Source organism: Dermacentor variabilis, chromosome 1 (genome assembly GCF_050947875.1).
Source record: "Dermacentor variabilis isolate Ectoservices chromosome 1, ASM5094787v1, whole genome shotgun sequence".
NCBI classification, from domain to species: domain Eukaryota; kingdom Metazoa; phylum Arthropoda; class Arachnida; order Ixodida; family Ixodidae; genus Dermacentor; species Dermacentor variabilis.
This window is the reverse complement of record NC_134568.1, coordinates 151,362,349-151,380,648: the sequence shown is the minus strand read 5'-3', so window position 1 is coordinate 151,380,648 and position 18,300 is coordinate 151,362,349. Positions and strand designations below refer to the sequence as shown.

Genomic DNA, 18,300 nt, shown 5'->3' with positions numbered 1-18,300 from the left:
TTGGCTCTACTGTAACTTATTGGCCTAATTTAACCTATATAGTTAGGCTATAAGTAACTCTAGTCTGCGCCAATCTCGAATGCCATGCGTTGCCGCCCTGCGCGATAACCGGTGATTTAAACATCATGCACTGGCTCAAACGAAGGAAATTCGTAGTTTTTCTTGACAAACCAGGCAAGTGGCCGTTTCGAGCATATATACTATGAATTATACTATCTCGACTATAAGATACGATTTTGCTACAAAATTAAACAAGAAGAGAGCAGCGGTAAGCGCTAAATGGTTTCCAAATGCACGCCCTAACGAAGGCCCTTGAGTAATATAAACCAATCGCAAAGGCTATGCTTTTGCTTGCTGCAAGCGCCGGAAGCGATTGCAGAAGCCGGAACTTGGTCATAGAGTTCCGGTTTCAGATGGGAGCTGTTTTGAATGGCGGCGTCGCAAACGATCGCAGCACTCCTGCCGTTGCCGACTCCTGCCTCGTCAGCGGCATCACCTCCTGGCGGTTGAATAGGTCGGTCTTCCCGTGAAGCGCCGCGGTATTTGCCGTTGTTTTATCGTTCTTGCCGCCATTGTTCAACGCAGGTGTGTTTTATGCTGTTTTACTTGTCGGTTTTTCACATTAACTTGACGTGCAAGCGTGATTTCGGTTAACTATTGCGTGCTGGTTGAAGAGACATTCGAATCTTCAGCCAACAAGCAATGGAGACCACGTTAAGTGCCGGTATTCATCGTGCAGGAGCCGGTGATCGTTAAGCCTAGCGCATCTGACTGCACGCATGCTCTTGTTCTAAATTCCACATCAGCTTGCTACAGGTTGGGAGCTTTAGCTTGCTGAGCATGATGTGATGCGTTATGGCGTTTGTTTTTCGCTGTTGTGTGATTTACGTTGGTGCGTTACTTGACGCTTCTTTCTGTCGCTTCTTTGTTCGTGTTGCGAGCGGCATAAATGGCGATAGCGGGAGACGCTTTAATCGACGCTCGCGTGGGTGAAGACTTGAAGATGAACACATGTTAGCATGCTTGCGTTTTGTTGCATAAGTGATATTTCTTTTATCCGGTGAACACGTATGCGTTTTGGTATTGCACCTTTTTTTCACATCACCGGTGATAGTAACGTTCATTTTGTTCGTTTGCGCGCGCGCGCTCGCGGCATCGTTCTGCTGCTTGCTTGTATGTGTTGACTGCTGAGTGGCAGCGGCCTTATAGATTCCATGGAATTGTGCTAAGCTGGTGTACGCGCTTCGTGTAATCCTTAAAGGAAGTGGTGAGTTACTCCGTTTCACAGGTGTTCGGTAGCCTCGCTCGCGCCCTGCACGTAGCTCATCGGGGTTACATAGTGCAAGTAAAGAATTTGCTGATGTTTTGCAGAACAAAATGACAACTCCTGTGGACGACGAAGGGTTTGTTCTGCGTATTCGGGGCCTGCCGTGGTCAACCACCAAAGAAGAGATCTTGAATTTCTTTACATCAAAGGGTAAGCGTTCTAGTTATATTTTCTGGAAGTAGCGATGTTGCCCAGAAGACGCCACTGACGGCATGAAAGGTAAAATTGTTAAGAGTTCAAGCGTTGCCTTGACACCGTGAAGCATCATACTGTAATATGTCTTCAAACTTCTAAGGTTTACTCTGAACTGTACCGTAATAAAGAGCGTGTTTAAAATGAATTTTGAGCATTTGATGTGATGCCATTGCAAGAGAACCTTGTTAAGTGTTCTTTTTATACACTGTGAGTGCACTTTCAGTGACCCATTTGATTTGCTATTAGTATGAAGGGTGATGGTTTGTCCTTGTATAAGTGCTTGTCCTCGTCTTGCGTCCCTTGTCCCTGCTTCGCGCTGTACCACACAATCTTAAATTAGCATGAAGGCATTTTTACATGTACACATTGCACAAGCTGATTACTGCAGCTTATGTTCGAATGCTATGTTACAACTTGTCTGCTTCTTGTGCAGAATGCCACATCAAAGGAGGCATTAATGGAGTGCACATGACACTATCAAGAGAAGGCAGGCCGAGTGGGGAAGCATATATTGAGCTGGAAAGTGAACAAGACATGGAGATAGGCCTGCAGCGTCATAATGAGCACATTGGCCACAGGTACATTGAAGGTGAGCATATTTACATTATTTTGGAATTGTGGCTTTTTGAACTTGTGTGTTGTTTTGTAATGCTGGTTCACAATATAAAACAGGAGCTCATGAGATTGTGGCAACAGCTCGCATTTCTATTGCTTATGACACTGGAAGTTTTAAGGTGACCATGTGTTAAGATGTCAATGGTGTTAAGGAAACACAATGTGGAAGGATCCAAGCTTCATTCTCAGCCACTTTAAATGAGGCACTTAACCTCCAATTGAAAATGTAATCCACTGTAAAGCCACAGACATAAGCCTCATTTCAGTCTTGTGGCACTTGATCAGAGGCAACAGTTAGTGCCAGCCAAACGGGTGCATTATGTTGCAAATAGACATGCTTCTGCAGTTCATGCCTGTATGTTGAAGAGTGGAGTCTGGTCAACATGCCTTATAGCTTCCAGAGCCACACTAGCAAGCTGTAGTCTTGTCGTATAGTATGTTACTGGTTGGAATGCCAAAGAGAAGCCACAACGCTGCTGGCAGCATCTTTTGACTCTCTGCTCAACAATGAATCCGAAATGAACTTGGGTTCCATTGGCATTCTGATGGTAATATCAAAAAAAGAGTAAATATTCATAAGGATGACGTTGCTACAATTGCCTTTTCATTAGTGGCTAAGCAGAGCCTAGTCTGTTGCAAAAGTAGTTCTGCCTGCTCTGGTTGAACTAAGCAACCCAAGATTCCTCTGCCTGTGCTGCTGCTGATTTCTCTAGTATTCTGTAAACAGTACATATGTGTAAAAGCTTTAGAACAGCAAGATGAACGTACCATCGAGGTAATGAATGAACCCGTAACTAGGCTGATTTCAGAAGCAGCAAGTGACGTGGGAGGTAAGACACCAAGGAAACCAGTAGGTAAGCTCTCCCAAGGAACAAGACCTGATAATAAAACGAAAAAGCATGAAACTGTATAACTCAAGAGATCAGATAAAATTTGCTGAGCTGTCCAAACTGTTCAAGAAGAAAGCAATATTCGAAATTAAAATGCGAGAAAGATTGAAGGAGCACTGAAAAATGGCCACAGCATGAAGTTGGTGAGAAGAAACATTGCATAGGACAGGGTATGATGCATGCAGTGAAAGATGAGCAGAGCACTGTCATCAGCAATTTCAATGGCTCAGTAATAGCAGCAGAATTCTGTACTGACCTGTACAGTATCTATCTAGAGCAGCCACGCAGCCTTTATCGGAGGTAGTGAACAGTATGAAGACGCTTCTCCTATAACTGGCAATGCCAACATACTAATCCATAAGAAGGGAGGTGTTTAAGAATTGGAATAAGTATAGGACCATTAGCTTGCTTTCAGTATAACCTTCAATAGAATCGGGGCAACATTTCCCTCTACGAAGAGAACAGGCTTGTTTCAGGAAGGGATATTCTACAATAAATCTTGTCTATGTGATTAGTCAGGTGATTGAGACATTTGCGGAGTACAATTGGCCCCTATGGGGGAGTTTCACGGATTATGAAAAGGCATTTGATTCACTAGAGATACCAGCAGTCATGGAGGCATTGCGTATTGGAGTAAAGAAGACATACAGGAATATCTTGGGAAATATCTACAGGTTTCACAGTTTCAGTCAAACCTCGTTAATATGTACCCACTTAATGTGTAATTGCGGTTTAAGTGTCATGAAGATTCCCGTACCCAGCCCCCATTGAACCCCATTGGCTGACTGCTTAAGCCATAGTCACTCAGTGCCCACCAAATGGTTAGTACGTACTACAGTCGAACCCGGCTATATCGAACTCGCAAAAAAATGCCTATCAGTTCGATATAGAGCATAATTCGATATAAGCCTGCTAAATAATTGGATGTCATAAAAGCACATACCATTTATAAAATCACTTTATTGATTAAACTAGCTTAGTTTCGCACGAAATAGTCCTGCATTTTCTTCTGCTTTGGCAATTTCGCTGCCTGCGACGCACGCACTTTTCCACATTAAGGAGTCGGAGCAGCTGAGGCCGCAACTTTCCGCATTCGCGCAGAAGCATCGGACTAGTGCGAGCGCACCAATCACTTCGGAGGATGTGGGCCAAGGACCGTCGTTGCTTTCCTCATTGTGCCCACTTTCACTTGTGCTCGGTACGATGTTCGCAGTGTAGTCTTCGTTTTCGGGCTCTCCCGTGGTCGCGACACATCATTTGCGCTCACGAACTGATCCACCGTTGATTCGTCAACAGCTTCCGGAAATTCTGACAGTTCACTCCAAACTTTGGCAACGGCTTCGTTGCATTCATCAGAATTTACGGTCATCACCGCGCACACGGAAGTCGGCACGGCTGAAGCAATTTCAGATTAACCACTCGTACACGGCCGTGCGTACGGGTCGGGCGCCAAGGGCACCGGGTCGAGAGTTTGGACGCTTTAGCCCTAATCTCCCCCTTATTCTTCAAGATCGTGCCGAGAGTGCTCCTCGGAATCTTGTGCTCTGCGGGGACATCCGACTTCTCACCACGTTCGACACGATTTATGATTGCGAGCTTCACGACGAAAGGCAAATTCTTCCGCTTCATCACGGCAACACTGCTGGAGAAGGCCTACAAGGCGCACACAAAAACAGCGAGACAAGTCGCACTTTCGCCATCTTGCACGACGAGGGCACAAGAGCATCTGATTGGCTGTCTGAGCAAGCGCTGTGGGCGGGCCAGGATCATTTTTTGCAGGGGGTGTGCCGACGGCTCGTCCGAGGCAGCGCGGTTGGGCGCGGTCACGGTAGGGAGAGCGGTTGGATGGAGCCGCGCAGCCGGCTTTTCTCCGCCACCGCGAGGGAAAGCCAACTTCCGGGGGCACTTTCCGCCGCTTGACGTTCGATATATCGGGTGTCGCTGCTATTTTTGTTCGATGTAAGCGTAATTTTTGTGATATACTCATTGTAACTATATCGTGTCCAGAAATTGTTCGATATATAGAATAATTCGATGTAAACAGGTTCGATATAGTCGGGTTCGACTGTACTGAGGACTGAATTTAAAGCCAGCAGGGCCTGGGCCTCTAAATTTATGAAGAGGGCTGGCTTCTCCCTTCGTAGACGCACCAGCGTGTGCCAGAAGTTGCCGGCCGCATACGAGGATAAGGTCCTCGCCTTCCATAGGCACTTCCTAAAACTTCGAGACTCCCGACGGTATCTGCTCGGCCAGATCGGCAATGCCGACCAGACTCCTGTATACTTCGATATGACCAGTAACACAACCGTGAGCGCTAAGGGAGCACGCGATGTAAACCTGCTGACAACGGGCAACGAAAAGCTGCGTTTTACGGTCATGTTGTCATGCTTGGCGGATGGCACCAAGCTTCGCCCGTACATCGTGTTTAAGAGGAAGACGATGCCCAAAGAAGTGCTTCCCAAAGGCCTTGTGGTACGGGCGAATGCAAAGGGATTCATGACGGATGATATGGTAGTGGAATGGTACCGTCTAGTGTGGCTCCTGAGGCCGGGCGCATCCCTCAAGAGAGACATCCCCAACCTGTTAGTGTTGGACTCTTTCCGGGGCCACCTCACCGACAAGGTGAAAGCGGTGCTTCAAAAGGAGCGCACCGACATGCTTGTAATCCCCGGTGGCTTGACAGGGCAGCTTCAGCCTCTCGACGTGGGGGTTAAGCCTTTTAAGCACCTGCTGCGCCGCGAATACAATGACTGGATTTCCAGAGGAAACCCCGACCTTACCCCAAGCGGGCGTGTGAGGAGGGCCTCCTTGGCTACTGTGTGCGGGTGGGTCCTCTCTGCGTGGGCGGCGGTACCGCGCGATGTTGTGGTGCGGTCGTTCGCCAAATGTGGACTCACACTTGACGACGACGTGCTGTGGGACCGCAGCAGCACCAGTGAGGACGACTCCAGTGACGATGAGTAGTCATCAACGTGGCAATAAATTTTGCTTGTGTGAAATGCGCTCTCACTTTTTTTCTTCTTCTTCTTCTTCTTTTTTGAGGCATGTGATTTTGGAGGGGTCGACCTACATTCGAGTCGACTTACAATCGTGTATATACGGTAGTGCCATCTAGAAAAGTCAGTATAGCAGCGGCTACTAGCCGTGCCAGTAGCCAACCGTACACAAGCGAGGTCGCCATTTTGACCTGTGTCGTGTCGGCTGTATCGGTGTGCGGCGTGGTGTTATTACGATGGAACCAAGAAGGAGATGCCACTACAGTGCCGCTTTCAAGCAAAAAGTTGTGATAGCCGCAATGGCATCGTCGAACCTTCAAGCCAGGCAGGACTTAGGCGTCGGCAAGAAAAACGTCCGTCATTGGAGGGGACAACGACAGCAGCTTCTTGTGTGCGCTGCAACGAGGATGCCATTTAGCGGACCAAAGAAAGGCTGTCACCACGAAGTGGAGATAGTTTTGGCCGACTTTGTTCGGACGCAGAGAGCAGCTGCCCTTCCAGTGACAACAGAAGTGCTCCAAGCAAAAGCTAGGGAACTTTCAAGGGAGTGAGGCCTAACGCCAAAGGATTTCAAAGCGAGCCGGGGCTGCCATCAGAAATTCATGAAGCGCTTCGGCTTCAGCCTCCGACGTTGCACTTCAGATACCCAGAAGCTGCCAAGCGATTTCGAAGAAAAGCTGATAGCTTTTGAGCGCTACATGCTGAGAAAGAGAGAAGTGGCAGGCTACAACCTTGGGCAAATCGGCAACGCCGACCAGATGGCTGTGTATTTTGATATGCCAGTGGCGTATACCATGAATGAAAAGGGTACCAAGGAAGTGAAGGTGCGCTCTGTGGGCTACGAGAAGCAGCGTGCAACTGTGATGCTGTGCACATAAACTGCCTCCTTATATGATATTTAAAAGGAAGACACTGCCTGCTCGAGAAACTTTCCCAAGAAATGTCATTGTGCGGGCAAATGAGAATGGGTGAATGACGGGTGCGATGGTGGAAGAGTGGGTTAATGTTGAATTCCAATGGCGGAGTCAGAGCAAGTTTTTCTGCTCGTTTCGGAGCAAGTTTGTTCCAATGGCAGAGTGAGGGCGGGAGTAAGGTGTTCCAATGAGAGAGTCGGAGGGGATTCAGAGAGGGAGTCACTCCGTGGAGCATAAAAAGATGCTCCGCCAAAATCGTCGAAGTAGACTGGAACTCTGCGTGATGTATTTCCTTTACCACGTTTGTCTGCTGGGAGGCGCCACCGGTCACGACTCGCGAGGAAGCAAAAGCTGCTGCACGCTTGGCGAGATATCCATTCCGCACTTTAAAAAAAACAACAGGTGAACGGCGCTGAAGAGAGAAGTGACGGGTGCGGCGGTGCTGAGAGCAAACAGCGGAAGGAAATGACAACACGCAAGGTATCCTGGGTAACTGATAGAACTTACGCTTCCGCCTTGCTCCGGCGGTGCAGGTTGTGCTCCACTCGCGGATCTGGAGGCATTGCTCTGCGCCAGAGTCGAGTGCTCGCTCGCGGAGTCCGTTGGCTGCTCAGACTCCGCCATTGGAATTCAACATAAGATTGTGTGGCGACGGCGTCCAGGAGCCCTTTTGACAAAGAACTCGCTCCTTGGCATTGACTCTTACTGTGGGCACTTGACAGACTATGTGAAGGCTACGCTCGCCCAGGTGAAAATGGACCTCGCTATCATACCGGGCGGCATGATGGGCCAGTTGCAGCCACTTGATGTCTGCATCAACAAACCTTTCAAGGATCGTCTGCGGAAATATTACGCGGACTGGTTGACTGACGAAGACCACATGCTAACAGCAGCGGGCCGCATGAAACGTACATCGCTATCGCAGCTGGCGGGCTTGGTAGCTACAGCGTGGGACAACATCCCAGGTACTTTGATCGTGCGCACCTTTAAAAAGTGCAGCATATCTGATGTGCTTGACGATACCAAAGGTAGGGCACTGTTTGAAGTAGACAGGGACAAGGAACACAGCGACGACGATGTTGAATGAGCTCTGCCTGTTCAGATTCAATAAATGCTGTTTGCATTTTGTGAATGCTGCCCTCACCTTTTTTGTTCAGCCTACATTCGAGGTAATATATAAGTCAATGACTGAATTTTTGGACGCCCAAATTTTCGGACATGCCTGATATTTCAGACGTCTTCGCGGCACCGCTGCGAGCCCCCATAGAATCAATGTATAAGGACATCTGAAGTTTCGGACGCTCGAACCCCCCGCCGTCCAATTTTCCGGACTTTTTGACGCGACGGAAGGTCCTTTGGCTCCTCGAGCAGTTCAGGCAAGCCCGGGCAAGCTGCTTCAGTACCTGGTGATGCTATGCCGATGCTGCTGCAGGTTTCGCCGGGCTCACAATACTCATATTAGGTCGCAGTTGAGCTGAATGACCCACAAGGAGTCGTAAAATACGTTTCTGAAATATAAAAACAAATTTTAAGCTAAAATTGTTGTTTTCTTGCAATAGGCAGTTTTAGTATAGCGTACGCTAAAGAATAGCGGAACGTCACTGCGCATGCGCTGAACGCTAAACGAAATAGCGGGTATAGCGGGCGTACGCAACGCAAACGAGTTAGCGTTGTTGCGGGGTTTGAGGAGCTTGCGGGAAACATGGCGGCGGTCCCGGCTGCCCGCTTCGAATTGAATTTGGCGTTGCTTTTGTGTAAAAAATGACTGTGTAAACGGCTTTCGCTTAGTCTCAGGCCGCTTCGACGACAGAGTATTATGGATAACCTCTTGGTGTTTTCGAGATCGCTTCTCGTTTCGAACGAGTCGAAGCCTAACGAAAGAAACAATCGAGATGTCAGCGCCACCTGTCGCTAAAGGCGCGAAATAGCCTTAACAACGGCATATGGCCTCTGAGATCCAACGATATCGCCGGTCAACTAAAATTGCAGAAAACGTCCGCTGCTTAGCGTACGCTATAGTTGCTGACGCTGAACTAAAACTATCTAATATGTAACATTGTTTAACGTGGCCGTTAAGCGAAGGCTAGACTGCCTTGAACATGGCAAGCTAGCAACACTGCGCCGCCGCGACGAGACGCGCGGCAACTCGTGCATCGTTTGGGTGCGCGCCCTCTTCCTCCGTCGGGCAAGACTCGATGTCGAGTCAGCGCGGCGTGTCCGGACGCATTGGAACGCGTACGTCTGGTTGAGCCTTAAGCCTAGGTGATTCGACACTCTTCAGTGATCTCCACTGTTCGCAACTTGAGGATTTCGCTTGCCTTCGATGGCCCCCACTCCGTCTTCGTCCTTGCCGATGGCGTCGAAGCGCCGAAAGCAGTACCGTCGGTTAACGATGGAGAAGAAAGCTGCCGTTATTAAGCAAGTCGTGAGCGGCCGATCGCAGGCTGACATGAGCAAGGAGTTCGGCATCGGCTCCGCTCTGCTGGGGTTTCCATACCCGCGGAAATAACTTTTGAACAGTTTGTTGACGCTGACAACGAGCTCGACTTCTGCACAGAACTGACTGACGAGGAAATAGTCCATCAGGTTGTGGGGGATTCAGAAGACTCCAATGTTGAAAATGAGGAGTCAATGCCTGCGCCGCCTACAAGCACCGAGTTGACGCGAGCACTGTTGACTCTTTCATCAGTGGACAGTGCTGACATGACCCTTGCTCAGATCGAGGCGAATATGATCGCATGCAACCGGAATGCCGTCCAAACAACAATCAACAAGTTCTTTAAGCCACTGCAGCAATAACACTGGCTGCCCGACGATTCACGTGTACATAATAAACCGCCAGTCGGCTACATACAGAGTTCTTGAACGCCTCTTTTTATAGCCACTTCACTGATGCTTTGGCAGGGTTTCGGAAGCCTGGTACTTCGCCCTTTACCTCTAGATCCGAGAAAAAAAGAAAAAAGTGCGTTTTTTGCATGCATTCATTTTTTCGGACTGCCTGAATTTTCGGACGTTTTTACGTTCCCTAGAGGGTCCGAAAAATCGGTCGTTGACTGCATATAATTTTTTGTTGGCTTCGGGCTTTAGGGGGTCGGCTTAGAATCGGGGTCGGCCTAGATTCAAGTAAATACGGTATGTCAACTGCAGCTCATCAAAATCCCTAGAACTGTTTTTTCATGCCTTGGCAAACCATCGACTTTGACAGCTTAAAAAGAAACTTGAGCTGCTCCGGCCATGACGCAGCGTAAACGAAACAAAGCTGCCATGCCGCGTTAGTGATGGCGATGTAACACGCTTTTATGGAGGAGCATCCAAGCTCCCTAGGAAACGTATTGGGTCATTGGTGAGGAAAATAGTGCGAGTACAAATAAGTTACATGCAGTAATTTTATTTTTATAGTATTTCTAATTATTATCTATGAAGTTTCGGGAGAATGGCTCAGGTTTACAACACCAACTACTACAAAGTTGTGGTTGCGTGATCAAATGGTGGTAGTGCGAGACGAGGCGTTTAGGTGATGCACGCTTGACAACGAGCAATTGCACGCCATTTGGTCATTGTCTCCAGAAGCATGTTGCAGCTGACGAAGAAACACGAGTTTTTGTTGCTAGAAAAGAAGGCTCGAGTTATTTCCCAAGCTGAATCTGGAAAGAAGAAATCAATCATCAAGGAAGCATTTGGAATTCCGGTGAGCTTGCTTTCTACAATATTGAAGAGCAAGGACGCTATAGCCAAAGCGCTAGCTTGAAGGACTTAGGTGAAGCACTAGAAAGTGACTCAGCCGGTGCACGAGGCCTTGGACAAGGCAGTTTATACCTGGTTTGTGGAGATGCGGGCCAAGAAAATTGCCCTTAGCGATGATATTGTGCGGCAAAAAGTGCTGGATTATGCCTGCATGCTAGGCATAGATGACTTGAAGGCTAGCGTAGGTTGGCTGAACAGATTGAAGTCACCAGCACATACCTGCCAAACCTCCCGATTCGCCCGGGGGACTCCAGATTTGACTGAACTTTCCGATTGTACGATTGCTATCTTATATCTCCCGAAAAGTTGTCTCTGTTTGCGCAATAATTGTTTTTGCGAAACCGGCACCGCGGAATCTACAGCCACATCGTGATCGTCAGCATCACCTACAACGGCAGCACTAGCACCATCGGTATCATCGACTAAGCAGCCGACTACAGTTCCTAGTAAGCTGACCAAAGCCAGAGCCAATGTTGTTGCATTTCATGCATGCCTGTCTGTGTGCGGTGCACCGTGTAAAGTTACAATCCACATGTGCTTGATGCCATGGCGCTATCAAAGTCCAAGAAAAGGTATTTACAGAAGGTTTTGCGAACTTATGCTTCTGAATTTCCGTGCTTTTCGACATCAAAAAAAGAACATTTTGCATTTTGTACAACGTTTGGATGTGACGTCAGCGTGCCTCATGGTGTCAACAGCAACTTGAAACTTGCATGTTTCCACGGCGAAGCATCAAAGCTAGTTTGCACCGCTGAGCAGCAAGACAACATAGTGAACTTTCTACGGAACAAGTGCGACGACAGTGTCATACGTGTGGAGTGCCTGTTTACGGCATTTGTCGTCGAACACAACCTACCCCTTAGTGTCGGCGACTACGTTGGGCCTCTTCCACAGAAAATATTTCTGAAATGCGACGAGGCGAAGCGCTATGGATGTGGATGCAACTCTGAAACGCAACTATGAAGAATGTGGAGGTGGCCAACCTGAAATTTATTTCACAGGCATCGCTCTCGAGTCTTCATTTCTTTATTCAGAGTTTCCCTCAGCTGCTGCCCTGAAATTCCAATGAATTTGCTGAAGATGTTTTAGATGCTGTCGAAGCTGAGCTTTAGATGCTCTCGAAGCTGAATTTGTCACACTACAGGCGTACGGTCTTCCAGAGGACATTCTGATTGAAGAAAGGTGGGACATGCAGTGGTCTACGGTTGGAAAAATGAAAAACACTGATGGAAAACATGTTTTACTGAGTTGCTGAGGTGATGCTGGATTTACTCGTGATACCACATAGCAACGCAGAGTGTGAGAGAATTTTTAGCACAGCGAGAAAAACTAGGACTGCTAGGCCGCCACGGCATCAAACAAAAATGAGACTTGTCACGTGGGTGAATAAGTACTGCGTGTTTTTTGCCCTTTTATCGCACTCTACAGAGTTTCGTTTCTGACTGGTAAGTGGGCGATCTCGCGCTGTTTCAGTTAAGCAGGACTACCGTTTATTACATAGTTCTTCCGAGCTCCGACCAACTACGGTTTAACGAGGTTTCACTGTACTATCAATGTATGCACTAAATTTCGTTCCTCTTGGAACTGAACAGAGATAGATTGCACTTGCCGAATTATCACTGCCCTCGTTGGTGCAGACGAGAGCCGAGTCACAATTTTAACTGCTTGACAATCTTTAGTGACTCTTTTGTAAAAGACAATTAGGTTGCTGAGATCATGTCATTATTTAACACTGCACACGAAGGGAGAACACAAAAATGCAGATATTACTCTTTTTGCTCATCTCTGCGACTAATTTAGTTAGCATGCAATCATGCAGAAAGTCTGAAATATCGAATGGTGCTCGGAAGGCATTTGCAATTTCAGCCATCCTTGTATTAAATTTATGCAGCAAATGGTGGTGCTGCAGAGTTGTCTGAATTGTCAGTTGGCGGCTGCATATGGCTGCAACAGGAATGTGAAGGGAATATTCTATTTCCAAGTGTCTTGGTTGTGAATTGCTGGTAAAATATTTGCTTTTGTCGACAGTGTTCAAATCAAAGCGCAGTGAAATGGATTGGGTCGTGAAGCGCAGTGGAGCACACCAACAGGATTCTCTCAACGATGGCTGCGTCAGGTTGAGAGGCCTGCCCTTTGGTTGCTCGAAAGAAGAAATTGCACAGTTCTTTTCGGGTAAGTTCCGTCTTCATTAAATTCACACTTTGCTTGTGAGAACTTTTTCTGTGGCAGTGATTGATTGGCCTGCATCATCACTGGGGAAACAGATAAATGGAGAGACTTGTTAAGGAGAAGCAACAAAATGAAGCACTGCTTTAGTGTGCTTACCTGCACTTAAAATATAAGCTCACTGAGATGCAGTATCTTTCAATGAGCACAAAGTCAGCAATTGCGGATAACTGTCTTCAGGGAGCCTTTATGCAAAACTCAGAAGTGGACTTTATGTATTGCATGTTTTGTGAACTAGGTTGCATTCTAAAGGCACTATAGGGTTGGGGTTCTAGTGTGGACAACAGAAGAAAGAAAAAGAGCCTTTAATTTGTATGCATCTTGTCGTGATGTAATGTAATTACCTGTTAAAGAGGAGTGTTCTTTGCATATAATGGTGAAACAGTGGCAGCTGACTTGGCTTTGCTTGCGTTTTTAATGTTTCAAATGCACAAAAAAATTTGACCGCTGGAAGTTCAGATGGAGCTGTGAGCATTGTTAGGTGTGTTGCATGGCGGCCTTAAATAGCTATGTACAGCCGTTTTGTGGTGCATTGGTTTTGTTGATGCGTTAGTGTGCCTCTTTGTGTGCAGCGAAAGCAGAGCGAGTGACAATGTGTTTTTCTCCTATTCTGGGCCTTATTGAAGGGTTGGAGATTGTCCCCAATGGGATTACACTTCCTACCGACTACCAGGGGAGGAGCACGGGGGAAGCTTTTGTGCAGTTTGCCACACGGGATATAGCTGAAAAGGCGATGGGGAAACACAAGGAAAAAATTGGGCACAGGTGGGAACAGAGTGCTACCAGGCGGTCAACTCGTTTGGGCCTCCATTTCTCTCTTCATTTTTCTCGTCTCTGCTGTGCCAATTCTGTGGTGTGTCTCGTACCATGCTGTTTATCGCTGCTTGTATTTTCGCATGTTAGAGCAAATGCACTGATCACTTGTTCCTTCAAAAACTTCAGTTTGAAAAAAAAAACTTCAGTTTTGAGTGCTGCTTGCATAGCTTCATTTCTTTCTATTGTATCTGGCAGTGCTATTGTGAAGTAAAAGCACACTGCACATGTTCAGAACTTTTTTCTGGCGTGCTTACAAGGCTATGAATGCCACTGCCCTTAATGAATTCAGTTTTGCTTTAGAATTTGGCATAATGTAGTTGAAGAGAGGTCTTAACAGTAATTTAAAAAGGTTGCCAACTGAAGTTAATGCAGAAGCTGGCCATTTAACTACCTTGACTATAGTACTTGCATAGTTCTTACTTCAATTCACTCTGCCTTGTGAAATTTTTCATGCATCCTATCCACTTTTTTGTGACATAGTCAAGCAGCATTCAATGATCTATTTTAATATTGCTTCCTATTCCTGTTTTAAAACTGATAATGAGTCTTGGTTAATGCAGCTTCCAATAAACCTTATCTGTGCCGTTGTGGCACCTTTTTAGCTTTATCTTGATTAGTCTCAATAAGTATTGCTTTCATGAAGCATTTTCCTGTTTGTATATCACACAATTCAGTGTAATTGTTCTAGCCAATTTTTTTATATCTTTATTGTGCCACTTGTTCAAAGCAAAAAAAAAAATGTTTTGCAATTTTGAAATTGCACTGTAAGTCTCTTTGTTTCTGAGCAAGCTGACACAGATTCTATCGTTGCCAGTTTTACTTTCACGCTGTACGTTTCACATATAAGACATTACTATGCTCATAAAACCTTATTATTGGCGTAGGTGTTTCCTAAAACTTTGTGGTCTGAGTACTAAGGCCCCCACCTGGTTCGAACATAGGTAACAGAGAAAATCCTGGTATGCTCATAGTGTGGTCATAGTAATCTGTGGATTATTGTGCCATGAAAATAAAATTCCACATGAAAGTGCACCTGTGCTTCACGGTGCAACCACCAGTGCCACTCCTTCAATAATATTTATGCATTGCATGTGTACTGCATAGTTTCGGAGGGCATAGGCTCATTGCTGTGAGGGTTAGAAGGAAAAGTCCTTGCAAGCATGGGTTCGAGCAATAGAAGAGAACACCTGTGCAGGGAGGTGAATTTGGACGGTATCTGTTACTAGTCATCCCTTTCTAAAATAATTACGGGAAAATCTTCCTAAATGGGGCTTTGCAGTTTCCAGTGCACAGTAACGCCCCATTCATCTATCTTTAGTTCTTGGGATCGCACTAGCACATTCCTTACGCAAGTCCACATACCTCTATGCTCTTGCACATTTTCTTACCATTCTTGTGAAAAATGTAAAAGGGCTCTGCTGCATAATTTCTGAGGAAGCTGGGTGAAGTGCCCTTAAGTCCATTTTAATGTGGTAAGCTTTTGCTTTAACACATGGTATTTGTGTTTTTAGTGCATAATATTTGTGAATGGCCTTTAAACAAACTTCATTGGCTATATGTCAGGTGCCATGAAATTGGTTATGCTATCATAGCTTTCCTAATCTGACTGCGCAGCACCTCGGTAGTGGTTTGTTGGCTTGCTATTGCTTGCCAATTGTCAATTAAACCAAGTTGGATTATAGGCTGCTGTGCATGTCTGCAGATACACAAAGCTTTACAGCCTTATCCCTGTTAAATGTTTTAAAGGGCTTGCAGTAAAGCGGGAATTATTAAACCATTTTTGTTTTAAACCTGGTTGTCTCATAATTTGGGACATTCCTAAAATAATTTGGGTGCTTCTGTTGATTTGTTTCAAATGGACAATAGAACCTCACTGAAATGTTTTTAGGAGACAACGAAAAAAGAATGCGTGATCTGGGATAACATAACATCTGATACTGTTTGTGGCAGGCGCTACATATTAGGCAAAAAGCTACTCTCACAATATTTCATTTGAAGTCAAATAGAAAACAAACTATTGAAACACTAAATAAAGCTTGTTATCGCTGCCTGGTGGTTAGATTGTAAATTTAACTCTTCTTTATGGCGTTGTAGCCATCAAGTGCACTAAAAGATGCTCGTGTTTTCCATTTGCCTTTCTGGTTGAACATTACGTAATAACAGCCCCTTTTTGAACACTCACAACCTTTTTTCAGCTTAATGCAAAGTGTTTGTTAACTGCACAAGGTATCGAAAGACCACAACAGTGTCTGATTGTGCCTTCATCCGTATCTTCTACGGGTGCATAGGTTGGCGACGTTGGACAAGCTCAGCGTTTCTGTTGTCCTGAAGCCATCATCAATGTGCACATATTCACTACTATATGTATCTCAGGCTCCTATTCGCAAACTCGTTAATGTCAATGTATTGCGCATCGGATTTTCCGTCAATGTTGCACGCTGTTTGTGCTCACCAGAGGCAGTGTTCCATAGTATAGCAAGGAATTGTAATGAGCTGTCGGCTGCACCATTGTAGTTTTTGGATGAAACAGCTGAGAAGGAAACATAACAAATGGGAAAGTAAAGACATTACCCTTTTGAAAACTTAACAGGTGTGGTGTTTGAGAAAGTAAGAGCTGGAACAACGTAACAAACAGGAACACATCTCTGAGGTCCTACTGTATTTAAGGGGTTCTGTTGCAAAATTGATGAGATTCACATATGTACATCTCATAATTTGTTAGCACAGTTGTCCCTCCCACACACTTTTTTTTCTTCCCTAGTGGAGTTAAGACTAAGTGCAATATGGTTTGGTGAAAATTCCAACTTGGAACTGTTTTATATGTGAAATGGTACAGTACCAAACAATTTACCAAATGTTTAATGTTATGGAGCTGCTTCAGTATTAATGTATCAAGCATTAAAAATTATTAGAAAAAAAAAGTCAAGCTGTTAGATAAGGCTTATAATTTTTTTTTTAGCTAGGCTTAGAATTGAAAGCAGCTGTAATTTCTCTTAAAGGAGTGCTTGTTTTGCAGCATTGCTAAATTAAAAATTGTGGAAAGCATAAATTTTTCAGATAAGTGATAATCAGCAGCAGTCTAGGCATAGTGCATGCATGTATAGTTACTTTCTGGCTCATGCTCACCACTGATTAGTCGAGCCTAGTTTAGCCAAAGTAATGTTTGTGGTGCTAATCTGTCTTGCAAAACGTGTGTAAGGAGATTACTAAAGTGTAAAATGAGCATATTGTATAGAATCTGCTTCTAAAGACAGTGGACAACAAGGTGTGCACGGTGGTTGTGCAGTTTTGTATCCTAAGTTTCTCAGCTTTCTTAATGTGCAGAGCTGCTTGTCCACAGCCCTTTGTATGGTGCAGAGTTGTAATTTTTATAGTTGATTTTCCCAGCAGCTTTGCAATACCCTGGTTTCACTGGTTTTTGAGTTGTGCAGGAGAGTTGATTGTGCAGAAATGTTTCCTTTGATTTGTTCATAATGCATGCTTGAGTAACTGCTCTAATGAGAAAAAAAAATACCTGGTTGCATTTCTCTGCATACATTGCATGGAAAAATGGTTACGAAGTGCATAATGTGTTTAACTGAGCTGGGTATAAAAAGAGTAGTATCGGCTTAACATAGACCCTTCTCAATAACCTCTACTAAGTACTAAAATACTACTTCTATTTGTCAAAAATGTTTTCTTAGTGCAAATGTGGGATAGAACTAATATGGCTAGTTGTGACTGCTGTGCAACAAATGTTTCAGATATGCCAGTTCTACATGTTTAAAGTCAAATGATATATCTGTGAAGTGCTTCTAAAGCTGTATATATTTCTTGGAACCAACGGGGTGTAATATTGAGGCATGGAACTTAAAAAATCTATGCTTACATTTAATGGCTTTTGCTCAGCAACTCTTGCAAAGCTGTATAAATGGAGGGGTAACTAAAATGTAGTGCATGTAGTCTTGTGCTAACCTGTTATTGGTGCTTATCAAAGAATTGCTAGATAACAGCATTCACTAAAGAACAAAGTAGGCAGAATCTTTAGGGCTGTTGGCCCTTTTATACCTGGTTCAGACGAACAAATTTAGTGGCACTTCAAGCAAGTGCACTTCACTTCGCTGATCGTCAGTTTAGAGGCAGGTGCTAGGTGGCAAAGTTAAGCCATTTGGGATTGATGACAATGATCTGTGGAGCCCTAAGGCTTTTGTCAGAATTTAGTTTTAGAAAGCTTTTATCACGCATAACAATTCATATTTACAAGAACATTTACAATAAAAAAACATGCTGCAATCTCATTAACTCGTCAATTTGCTATGAGCCATTACAACCAAAAAGCATATCCAGATTCCACTGTCACATGAAGGACTTGACGAATGCCAAAAGTGGATGGTTCAAGCTTGTTGGCTTCACTGATGTCGCAGAGATGCTCATTACATTGGAATTACGAAAAATTGGTCTTAGATTTAATGCAAACTCAGCGCTAGGCATTTAAATGTCTTCTTGAAGCACTGAGTTCGTCGAACATACTCGTTGCCAAGTGTTGCTCAACCTTTCCATCAGACACCCTGCGAATGACACTAACGGTGATGTGCATT

At 45.2% G+C, this 18,300-nt stretch overlaps 1 protein-coding gene across 1 annotated transcript in view; it reads left to right on the top strand.

Moving 5' to 3' along the window:
- The first annotated feature begins 461 nt into the window (after positions 1 to 461).
- The window catches only part of glo (heterogeneous nuclear ribonucleoprotein glorund), a 37,651-nt gene continuing 19,812 nt past the window's right edge, over positions 462 to 18,300 (top strand). Inside the window, exons 1-5 of the mRNA XM_075697659.1 lie at positions 462 to 585; positions 1,372 to 1,477; positions 1,956 to 2,111; positions 12,710 to 12,853; positions 13,534 to 13,672. Coding sequence (XP_075553774.1) covers positions 1,378 to 1,477; positions 1,956 to 2,111; positions 12,710 to 12,853; positions 13,534 to 13,672 — 539 coding nt within the window. The 5' untranslated portion in view covers positions 462 to 585; positions 1,372 to 1,377. The remainder of the gene's footprint in view (positions 586 to 1,371; positions 1,478 to 1,955; positions 2,112 to 12,709; positions 12,854 to 13,533; positions 13,673 to 18,300) is intronic.